Source organism: Telopea speciosissima, chromosome 11 (genome assembly GCF_018873765.1).
Source record: "Telopea speciosissima isolate NSW1024214 ecotype Mountain lineage chromosome 11, Tspe_v1, whole genome shotgun sequence".
Taxonomy (NCBI): Eukaryota; Viridiplantae; Streptophyta; class Magnoliopsida; order Proteales; family Proteaceae; genus Telopea; species Telopea speciosissima.
Window position 1 is genome coordinate 36,431,170 of NC_057926.1, and position 12,618 is coordinate 36,443,787.

The 12,618-nt window shown below is 41.2% G+C and overlaps 1 protein-coding gene across 1 annotated transcript; it reads right to left on the reverse strand.

Moving 5' to 3' along the window:
- Positions 1 to 243: 243 nt before the first annotated feature.
- On the reverse strand, positions 244 to 1,633 carry LOC122645042 (putative disease resistance RPP13-like protein 1). The gene is made up of 2 exons (XM_043838394.1): positions 1,373 to 1,633; positions 244 to 1,260 (listed from the first exon to the last, which is right to left on the reverse strand). The coding sequence occupies exons 1-2, from the start codon at positions 1,631 to 1,633 to the stop codon at positions 244 to 246; spliced, it is 1,278 nt and encodes a 425-aa protein (XP_043694329.1).
- Between the last annotated feature and the right edge of the window lie 10,985 nt (positions 1,634 to 12,618).

Here is a 12,618-nt window from a genome sequence, read left to right on the forward strand (position 1 = left end):
TCGGAAGAATGGTGATCTTGACATGGAGATCAGACTCAATGTACTCTATAATACTCGTAAACCAAAAAATTCCAAGACAGTGGGCTTCTATATGACTTATGTCCTTAAGTATGGACTCTCAATCTATTCCATCACAGCGGTTTCACCAATTGTAGGGCCAAGGCCCTCTGGAGGCCCAGGATGTATGGCTAGCTAGGTTAAAGTTACCTGCATTGTATCAGCAGGCATTTGGTGGGGTTGCCATCAGTACCAGCTTTCAGTAACGATGACATTTACGGGGAGCTCCTCCGGGCTGTAGTGGGCTCTAAAAGTGTGACAAACTTCCAGATGTTTCAATGAAGACAGGTTTCTCAACCCCTTGGGTACCGATATACAATCAGGGATATAAAGGCGATTAAGATTTGGAGGTAGACTCTCTGTCTCATCCAGAAATTGTATCAACCCTTCCATCTCATCCCCAAGACGAAGATTTTTGAGTGAGGTGAGTTTGCTTAATGCTCCTGCATGAGGCAACATCCTGAGCTTTGGACAGCACTCAAAATGCAATTCACATAGTCTCGGACTTGACAGAAGTGGCTGTGGTAGTATCCTCAGTTCTCGACAGAATTGAATGGTTAGACTTAGGAGGCTAGGGAATTCATCAGTTTCCTCCTGTCTAGAGTTGCTGCTAGACGACCACTCTTCCAACTTCTCCATGTTTTGTAACTGTAGAAATTCAAATAGGGGTAGTTCCCCAATCGGAAGGAGGACTCGGCATTCAAAGCAGCTGTGGAGTGTCAAAGAGACTAGCTTGTTGTAGCTTGGCAAATCAATCATCAACCATCTTGGAAATGTAAACCCACTGTAAAAGAAGATACCTAAACTACTCAGCTCAGTGTGAGGTTCTAAACTCTGAAAAACCTCAACATCTTTATCACCACTTTCATCCCACCAAAATTGTAACTCATCGACTTTCAGTTTACTCATCAAATCAGCTTCCTGAGCTTCCAAAGGATCAATCACATTCTGTAGTGAGCAGATGGAAAGTGCACCCTCAAGCTGCCTCAGCTCCTTCAGCTCCCTTATCCCACAACCATCATCATCATCATCTTTCGAGACATGAAACCATGACAATGTCTTGAGATTACTTAATCTCCCAATTCCTTTGGGCATGGAACGTAAATCATAGCACCCTTGAAGGTCTAGATGCTGGAGATTATGCAGATACTTCATGCCTCTAGGTAACTCACGTATTCGGAAACAACCACGGAGTATCAGTGACTATAGATTGAAAAGATCGCACAATGACTCAGGTAATCATTCTATGTTTTCAGCTTTCGAGATGTTAATATAGTGTAGGTATTTCATCCCACCAAAATTGTAACTCATCGACTTTCAGTTTACTCATCAAATCAGCTTCCTGAGCTTCCAAAGGATCAATCACATTCTGTAGTGAGCAGATGGAAAGTGCACCCTCAAGCTGCCTCAGCTCCTTCAGCTCCCTTATCCCACAACCATCATCATCATCATCTTTCGAGACATGAAACCATGACAATGTCTTGAGATTACTTAATCTCCCAATTCCTTTGGGCATGGAACGTAACTCATAGCACCCTTGAAGGTCTAGATCTTGGAGATTATGCGGATACTTCATGCCTCTAGGTAACTCACGTATTCGGAAACAACCACGGAGTATCGGTGATTGTAGATTGAAAAGATCGCACAATGACTCAGGTAATCATTCTATGTTTTCAGCTTTCGAGATGTTAATATAGTGTAGGTATTTCATCCCACCAAAATTGTAACTCATCGACTTTTAGTTTACTCATCAAATCAGCTTCCTGAGCTTCCAAAGGATCAATCACATTCTGTAGTGAGAAGATGGAAAGTGCACCCTCAAGCTGCCTCAGCTCCTTCAGCTCCCTTATCCCACAACCATCATCATCATCATCTTTCGAGACATGAAACCATGACAATGTCTTGAGATTACTTAATCTCCCAATTCCTTTGGGCATGGAACGTAACTCATAGCACCCTTGAAGGTCTAGATGCTGGAGATTATGCAGATACTTCATGCCTCTAGGTAACTCACGTATTCGGAAACAACCACGGAGTATCAGTGACTGTAGATTGAAAAGATCGCACAATGACTCAGGTAATCATTCTATGTTTTCAGCTTTCGAGATGTTAATATAGTGTAGGTATTTCATCCCACCAAAATTGTAACTCATCGACTTTCAGTTTACTCATCAAATCAGCTTCCTGAGCTTCCAAAGGATCAATCACATTCTGTAGTGAGCAGATGGAAAGTGCACCCTCAAGCTGCCTCAGCTCCTTCAGCTCCCTTATCCCACAACCATCATCATCATCATCTTTCAAGACATGAAACCATGACAATGTCTTGAGATTACTTAATCTCCCAATTCCTTTGGGCATGGAATGTAACTCATAGCACCCTTGAAGGTCTAGATGCTGGAGATTATGCAGATACTTCATGCCTCTAGGTAACTCACGTATTTGGAAACAACCACGGAGTATCAGTGACTGTAGATTGAAAAGATCGCACAATGACTCAGGTAATCATTCTATGTTTTCAGCTTTCGAGATGTTAATATAGTGTAGGTATTTCAAACCGCCAATATCGTCCGGAAGCATCTTAATTTCAGAACCACACAACTCTAAGACACGTAAGTAAATCAGTCCTCCAAAAGATTCAATATGGTAATCTCTGGGGAAACAAATACCACGACCTAGGTGTATCAATGATGATAACCTCTTGTTTTCATGATTTTTGTCCCTGTTTATGGAACTTACACAACACATGGACGAATAACGAGTCACTAATTTGGAGCTAACGAGTCACTAATAAGCAAAACACTGCTTCAAATATGTGGGAAGAAAATAATAGCTTAAACTTAGTGCAGCTGGCAAATCACTTTCTTCCAAGTCCCACATGCAACTATTCAAGACTTCTTGCCAATGATTTATATCTGAACTAGAGCTTAAAAGGCCTGCAAGCGTACTTGCTGCTAAGGGCAATCCTTTGCACTTCCTCGCAATGTTCCGACCCACTGCTTCCAGGCTTGGAGCAATAGAGCAATAATTTAAAGAATGTGTCTTTCCATTATTGACCAACACTCTTCATCAGATAAAATTTGTAGATCATGAGTATACATGGGGTGCATCATTGATGAAACTCTTCTACTTCGAGTTGTTACTATTATTCTACTTCCTTCCCCTGCCTCCATGAGTGCAACTCTCAGAGGTTCCCAATCCTTGCTCTTTTCAGTCCAAACATCATCTAAGATGATTAAAAATCGCTTCCCCCTTAATTCTTCTCTCAACTCACATTGAAGTGGTTCTAGGTTGCTCAAGTTAGGATTTTCCCCAGTGAAGGACTCTAGAATTGCAGAGGTCAATCTCACAGCAGTAAAATCAGTAGACACACAAACCCAAGCTCTTCTTTCAAAATGTTCCTTGTACATCAGGATCACTATAGACTAGCTGGGCTAGAGTTGTCTTGCCTACACCCCCCAATCCAACAATGGCAATAACAGAAACCTGTTTTTGGTTTTCATTTGGATTTGACAACAACTTATTTTTTATTGCTTCTACATCTTCCTTCCTCCCCAGAGTAACAGATTCATCAACTAGAGAACCACTCTTTGGCCTAGTATCTAATTCTTTATGAGTTTATCATTTATAAGAGGCACGATTTCTTGCTTACGTAAAAGCCCATTTGCAGTTAAGCTAGAGGGGAAGTGCAAACGTACCTTTCCACCTCCATATCTTTCATCTTTTTCCTTACAAGCTTCATAGATGAACTCATCCAATATGTCCTCAGCTCGGTATGTAACATCTCTGAGATTCCTAAGGCAGCGTTTCACCAAGATATTCCTTTCTTGAGCTTGCTCTGCAAACTTGAGCAATTCTTGAATTTTCCCAAACAGATCTGAGAGTACACTTAGCTCACTTTGCACGCACCATACCGATCCAAAATCTCGTAATGCTTCTGAGGATAATTTGTCAAGCAAGACTGCTACACGAAGGGATACAATTATGTCTTCGCTACTTCTTTCCATACCTTTTCCCTACAAGAACACAAACAGAACAGAGAGATAAGTTTGTTTTTTTGTGATGAAAAAAATAACAGGTTCTTCACTAAATATAACGACATTAAAATTATCCTTCAAGGAAGAAGAGAGGAGAAGATTTTACTCTCTTACCTTCAAGAGAGAATAGGGGAAAGACACACATAAACCAATATGCTAAGTAAATTAAAGAGGATGTTGGAGAGTTGCAGATGAACTCACTTGATCAACAACCTCATGTAGATGTTTTTTCCCCCCCAATACTCTGTTGTAAATACAAACCCACTAATTGGTTTGAATGACAGAAGGACACAACGTTTGTTCTAAGAAATTTCTTCTCCAAAAAACGAAAGTTTCACATCTCCTTCTCGCATGCCCTGCCATTCTAATATTCCTACATTACCCCTCTATCCTAACTGGATACACCCTTCACTGCTTTGGCGCTACCCACCAGGGTTTTAAAACCAAGAATTGGGTGGTCGATTCTAATACAGATCAGATTTGAATCAGTTAGAATCAGTCCAAAAAACCTTTGAATTTGCTTAAAACAGTAGAAAATCAGGAGAATTTTTTAGCTTGAATATTCTGATTTAGAACGGTAAAAATTAGAATCATTCCTGATCTGATTCATCGATTTTTTGAAACCCTAGGTATGGCGGCCTCTCAAAATTCAAAATTACCACTCAAAATTAAAAAATGCCAAGTTGCCATCTACCAATCATTGGATCGGCATTAATTTCAAGTGGTGTCCTATGGGTTGACTGCAACACAATGGCCGCTCAACCCCAGCTCGTAGAGGATCCAAATCCGTTCTCAGTAATTCATTAATTCATTCTCAGTGTAACTACCATTTCGTGTGTGAGCAAGTAGCCTCCAAACTGCTAAGCATCCAATTTCTTCCTAGTCAGGATCAGATTGCCAATGTCCTAACAAAAGGACTCCCTGGTCCACGGTTTAGAACCTTGAGAGCCAAGTTCACAGTCTCCAGCAAACCGTTTCGCTTGAGAGGGAAGGTAACAAATAAAGATAAAGATAACTGCAATTCAAATTCAAACTCACAATTGGATAAGCCAGCACACGTTGCCAAGACTCCTAGTTCTTTGGAAAATCTCAATCCTTGAAGAGAGTTTGGATCAAACTCACCCTAAATCTCTAACTCTCAGAAATTTCTTAGTGAACAGCAGAAATTCGATCACTAGCTAAAATAATATATATATATATATATATATATATATATATTTTTGTGGGTAGGGGTTGGATTTGCATATTTTGCCTATTCCAAATACTTCGACTGGTCTTCAGAAAACTGCCGAAATTATGGAAACAAATAAATTTTAAGTTTCCAAGATCAGATAAAACGAAGACGATGAGGGTGGGGCATGATAAGGGGATAGCCGGTTAGGATAGAAGGGCAATGTGGATACTTGAGAAATACTAGGGGAGAAGAAGAGGTGAAACTTTGATTTTTTTTGGAGAAATGAAAACAAAGTTTTTTTTTTTTTTTTGGTAGAAAGAAATTTTATTGCAAAGGGGAACAAGTTGAGCACAAGGCATCTTGGTTACATAAATCCAAGAGCCAAGGAGTGGAAGACTGCCAAACTGTCCTACTTGTCAAGGACAGGGCTCTCCTGGCTAGGGTGTGAGCAACAGTGTTAATCACCCTAGGAATGCAAGCAAAAATACAAAAGTTGAGATTGTCAGCCATAGTCCTAATATCATGGAGAACTCCATCTAGCTCCAGGGGGGTACTGTGAGAATTACCATTGAGCAACCTGCTGACCATGTCGTTGTCTGACTCTATAATAATCTCAGAGACTTCCTGCTCCACAGCCCAAAGTAAACCCAACCGAATAGCAGCTGCTTCGCCCAAGTTTACACTGGAGAACTCCATCCTATCAGAGATTGCAGCTACAGGATCACCCAAATAATTCCTTGCAACGAAGCCGATTCCACCCAAGTTGGTATTCGCCAATGTCGCAGCATCACAGTTCAGCTTGATGACCTGGTGGGGGGGTTTTTGCCACGCCTGAAGCAAAGTTGTCTGATCTTCCTCCAACCGAGTATCACTCTCAAATCCATACCGAATCTCTTCCAATTCCTGCTAGGCCTTCTGAGATTTGAAAACAACATCCACTGGACTCCACTCTTTACCATTAAAGTATAGGTCATTTCTAGCCAACCACAAGAACCAGCATATAAAAGAGGCTAAAGATAGAACTTCTCTGCTTCTTTGTTTGGAAGGAAACTTAAAGTTCTCCCAGTTCTGCAGAAATAGAGCTATAGATGGCGAAGTATCATCAGTCGGGGTGATGAAATTGAGGTCGCTCCCAAACCAAGTGGCTCTCGCAAAGGGGCACTCCAGTAAAACATGGTTAATAGATTCCTTTTCATATCCACATCTTCTGCAACTTGGATCAATAGGAATATTTCTCTTTGCCAGCCCTTCCCCCAACGGTATTCCTTCAGTGCAACACCTCCACAGAAAGTTTTTAATCTTCGGCCATGTCCTACATTGCCAAATACGCTTCCACACCGTGGGAGGAATTACTTCCCACTCCTTTCTGTTAGACAATGAAGCCTGGCCAGCCGCAAGGTGGTCTCGTTGATTGACCTGAGTGTGGTAGGCAGTTTTCACAGAAAACTACCCATTTCTTGCACCTCCCCACACCTGCTTGTCATTCCTCGGGAATATGTTGAGATGAATTTGCTTGATGGCCGCTATATCCGGAGGGTGAAAGAACTCTCTCAGTAATTCCTCCTTCCAAACCCTATTAATGGGATCAATGAGCTCTGACACTTTGCTTAAATTGCAGTTCACCGGCTTGGGATAACGGGTTTTCAACGTGGGGGAGGAGCGAATCCAATTATCTTCCCAGATCTTTATATCAGCTCCAGTTCCAACTTGCCAAAGTAAGCCATTTTGTAACACCTTCCTTCCAATAACAATACTTCGCCATGCCCAGGAGGGGCGATGGCCCACTGTAGCGTGAAGGAAATCAGAATTAGGATGATAGATGGCTTTAAGAAAACGGGCCCAAAGCGAGTTAGGGTCAGACCATAGACAAAGTTTATATGATAGGAAAGTAAGAGTAAATATACGCTAAAGGGTGACTACTTTTTTTAAAGTTTGCTTGACTATCCCTCTCCAAACCCCACTTATTCAAAAGTAAGTCTTCGTAGCTTTTCTAAATCTTATAGTGGTGATGTGATACCACTATTCACTTTATCAAAAATAAGAAGTGGATACTGCTATTCTCAATTTATACATTTTCTTCAAGTAAATTTGGCAATTGCCAATGGTTCAATAAAGCCACCGATCAAGAAAGGAGACACGGAAGAGATAAGTGTGTTTCAGGTTAAAGAAGAAGGAAATAATTGAGAATATCTTAAACTGATGCATCATTGATTAGTCAGTAATCACACACCGAGTGGGCCAAATTAATGTGCTGTAGTAATTGATGCTTTTTTATGTTCATTGGTTTGTTCACTTAGGAGTTCGAATTATTTTCAGCTTTTTGATTAAGAAGAGTGCTAGTATTAGTGGTGATAAACGTCACACTTCACATAGCACCATTTCAATTTTGTATACCTTTTCTTCAATATTGGCTAGCATTCCTAGGTTGACACCGAGACTAGGATGAATCACGGTCATAAAAAATTTTCTTCTGGCGTGTATTACATGCAGGGCTTCTGGTTAATAATTTTGTGTCGAAATGGAGTCAGGTCGATCTCACTTGTGCTCTCTATGACACTTATAATGAGACCATCTTGCATATCTTCCTCTCCTGTGATTGGGTTAAACATATCTGGGCAGTTGGTCCAGTGGGTTTGAGGACGGAATTCATTTCTTCCCCCTCTATCAGTCATTTCTGCATTTCAATTTTTCTTAGCCGCCGACTTGATAAGAACTCCCTTATTTGATTTTTCTCTATTTTCATAATAACTTGTTATGTTGTTTGGTCTGTTAGAAACAATTTTCTTTTTAATGCTGTTAACCCTGATCCTCTCTCCGTGTTGCGGAAGATTAAACAATGGTTGATGGAGTTACATCTGGCCCCCCCTCATTTTAATTTGGATTATGTACTATGCAGTCATAATATTATCTCTTCTTGTCCTAATATTTGTTTACCTACTTTAGATTCTCCTATTTTGTTATGCGCATGATTTGATCCCAGAGACATAGGAGGTATAGATTACTCTGGTTGGGCTTTTTGCATTTTGCTACATGGCAAATCCTTTTTGTTGGCTACAGGGAAGATTAAATCTAGACATCCTCTGGAACCAGAATTAATTGGAATCCTCTATGGTTTGGACCTTGCCACTAAGAGAGGTGTGAAGCTGAAAGAAGTTTGGTGTTCCGATCCGGTGTTACCTGGACTTCTTCCAACTCCATCCTGTTCTCCTTGGCCTCTGGAAGTTCTAAACCTCTTTTTGCAAATAGGGGATCGAATCAAAGGGGTGTCTATCTCAAACAGTCCTGATTCCTCTCTCCGTCAATGGTTAAAATGTTATAGTAGCTTAACTCTTATGACTGATACTTGTGCATTTGTAGACTCCTGTCTCTCACCTTCTTAAGTTATAAAATTTTCTTTTATTTCATAAAAAAAAAAAATTTCTCTTTTATTTCATTTGTAAAGTAGTTATATGTAAACAAATTTACTTTCCTACCTTCATTTTTTTTTGGTAAACAATTTACTTTCCTACCTTCAAGAGAGAAAAGAAGAAAGATTCTTGTAAACCAATATGCTAGGTAGATTTCTTTTCCCCCACACTCTGTTGTAAACACAAATCCATTTGGTTTGAACTTTGAATGACAAAGGCCACAACGTCTGTTCCAAGAAATTTCTTCTCTACACCTCTTGATTTGACAAAAGACTTGGACTATTAACCAAGGTGGTCAGAAAGGAAGGTGCAACCTCTCTTTTTTTCCAATGGTAAATGCCCATTACCTTTAATACTTTGGGGGTTAACTTGTCATCTCACCACAAGTTTTTTTTTTGGGGGGTTAAATCTCACTACAAATATATGCCATTAGAAAAAATAAGACCTAACAACCCAAACCATTGGGGGTAGGGGTGCAAGTTTTGGCCCTATTGGCCCGAACCCACCCTGACCTACTTTGAGCCCGAACAGGGTCTGGGCTAAAGATTTTTTACCCTAAGGACAGGTTAGGTTTCTGGGCCAGGGTTGAGGCCTCGGCTTGAACCCGACCCTGGTTTTGACCCTGATGTTGACCCTGGTTGTGTATAGGTTTAAATACACTTGTGCTACATGGGATAACTAAGTATAAATATAAAAAGAAAAATTATCAGTGCCACCCCCTGATGTTTGCCTATATTTTAAAGCACACCCACTAACTACCATAATATCAACCGTCTGCCCTGCTTTACCAAACTAATTCCACACAGACCCCTTACATTTAGTTAAGAACTGTTAAGTGGTGATGTCAACAATTTAATATTTTTTAAATGACAATTCTGCCCTTCTTAGTGGCTGAAATACCTAATCTACCCTTTCAATTAAAACACCCACAAACCTTCTTCCTCACACTCACCGACAACCTTTGAGAATCCACTACAACCTACCGTCTTGAAGAAACCTACTCCAGCGTTACAGCAGCCGGGCGTCAACCCACCACCATTGCTCGACAAAACTTAGTAAATTTTACTCGATGCATTACGTGCATTCACAACTACCCCGAAGAAACCTTGACGACCAGTACCTCTTCAACTCATCTTCTCTACTCTGCAACTCCTTCTATTTCTTCTCTAATCTCAGGTGATTCCTATATTTCTTCTCTAGAAAACTCTGGTTCTCAGAGCTATGGAATTGAAGGAGTCAAAACCGTAAGTTTGTGAGGAACAATGGCAACATTTGAGGAAGTTCCACCTGGCGATCCAAAGGCTGGAATCTCTCTCTCTCTCTCTCTCTCTCTCTCTCTCTCTCTGCTTTACCGTCGAATTCCTGAAATCGAGCCGCAACACCTGAAATTGTGCTAAGATACCCTGAAATTGATTTGTGACACCTGCTCTCTTGGCCTAAAATCGATCTGCAACACATGCTCTCTTGGACTGAAATCGAAGTGCTCCTGGTTCACCCTATTTCGCCTATTTTTCTGTTTGGTTACTCCGTATTTCCCAGTGAATCATAACCAGCGCTCCTTGTAAGTATTTTATTCTCCTCCTTGTCAAATCCATAATATAGTTTATTCTCCTCGAGTGTCAAGCCGATTAACACCTTGACATGTGGAGTTTGAATGTTTGGGTTGTATTTGATATCGAGTATAGCAGCACTAATCTAAACTAAATGTGGTAAGATAAATGATGGTTATGTGGAGCACTTATTGATTAAATTGCTTTCTATGTGCCTGAAAATCGCTAGTACGTAACTGCAATTTTGGAAATGCAATTTTCTCTGCCAATGCTACTAATGGGTCGATATCCTACTACTGCAATACTAGATAGAATGGAGAGTATAGAATTATTTACAGTGACCGGAAATGGGTGGGGGAGAGAAGCTCAGGTAGCAGTGGCCAGAAATGGGTGGGGGAGGGATAGCAGGGGAAGGGGTGGGGGAGAGAGGCTCAGGTAGTCGGATAGCAAGGGATGGGGGAGAGAAGCTCAAGTAGCTGGGCAGCAAGGGTGGGGAGAGAAGCTCAGGTAGCGGACAGGGGATGGGGAGAGAAGCTCAGGTAGTCGGACAGCAAGGGGTGGGGGAGAGAAGCTCAGGTAGCTATTTAAGTCTCCAATGGTAATAAATGATTTAGGAATAGGTTATTTATGCTATAGTGTTAAGGGTATTTTGGTCAAAGAAATTTCATAGGTTCACACCGTTCAAAAATGGGTAACGGTTGATATTATGGTAGTTAGTGGGTGTGCTTTAATAAATAGGCAAACGTCAAGTGGTGGCGCTCATAATCTCCCATATAAAAAAGAATCTTAAATCTCAAAAAAAAAAAAAAAAAAAAGTCGGAGAGAAAGGGTTTAGGGTTTCGTCTTTGCAAATCTAATACAGCGACTAGTTCCTCTTTTCCCTATGGCCACTGTGCTTCCTTCCTTCCTCAAATAAGTTTTTTATTATTTTTTTTCATTTTCTACTTCTTATTTTCTTTCTTCTTCTCCTTCGTCTCGGTTTGTTTGTTTGTTTGTTTGTTTGTTTCTTCTTCTTCTTCTTCTTCTCATCTCCTCCTATTTTTGTTTCAAAAGAAGAAAAAAAAAATCGAAGAGAAAGAGAAGAATCTACCGACTACCGAGTACCTCCTGATAAACCCAAATTCACCTGACCAATCAGGGACTGCCACGTGTCCAAATCCAATAAGGAGGACCGGTTCAAGGTAAGAACCCAAAATGGAGAACCAAGTAAGGATTCAACCCACACCAAGCATGGGCACCCCGAGCGCGGACCGGCGCGGACTCGGACTTGGACTTGGGCATGACATCCCCGAACATGTCATGCCCACACACGTCATCTCCAAACACAAGCTCCCTCAGACCGCTATCAACAAGATGGCATCGCCAAGTACTCTAGGCCACCGCCTATCAAGTCACGTGGAGTGAACGGACTCATGCACCATGAACCTTATCTACCACGTAGATAAGCCAATCCGTCAAGGATATCGGCTCCAATAGGACACCACGTCCTACAAGAAAGCAACTACTAAGCCAACCAAAGGCACTACATCTCTCGGGAAGACAACTCCCAGGTCTATCATGACACTACATCTCTCTGGAAGACAACCAATCAAGAACAAGCCCTGCTACCCAGGGACTCTATCCATTGCGAAGACTACTCCACACCTACTAGGACTCTCCGCACCGCCACGCACTACTATAAAAGGGAAGGTAATCTACCCCCTCAACCCATCTTGAATGCTACTATTCATCTGTTTGCTCAGAGAGATCTAACTTAGGCATTGGAGAGTCCTAGGCCTGAACCACACCAGTTCTCCTTTGTCACCCGGGGTTTTTTGCAGGTTACGGCACTTGAAAGACCGCTGAGCGATTTCTCGACGCAACACTGCCTCATTAGGCTCAGGCCCTCAGGCAACATCTCCTCTGGCGTCACCTCCTCTTTTTATTTCGGTAATTTTTTTTTAAATTTCGTTAAGTTTTTGTTCCCCCATTCTCCCTCTTCTTCTCTAAACCTAATGGCCAAGTGAACCATTTGCAGCGATGCAACTCCACTTCAAGCGACACCTAGGTTGGTTTTTTTTTTTTTTATTCTGATAAGAATTTCTAAACCCTGGCGGCTACTCTATTTTAAGTTAGTTAACTTAGTTTTTTGTTGTGTTGTTGGTTGCAAGATCCTTTGATGTTCTATTTAGTTTGTGTTCAGATTACACACAATACTATAATAGTTTTTGTTAATCAACTCTCTATGATTTTGCTATTAGTTCTGGAATTCTGCAATTAATCAACACCAAATCAGGGTGGGTCTGGGCTGGGCTGAGTTCGTCAGGTTCCGGGTCAGGGTTGAGGTTTTTAGGCCCTGAATCAGGGTCCGAGCGGGCCTGGACTAAGTTTTAAGGGTTCAGTGATAGGTTAGGGTT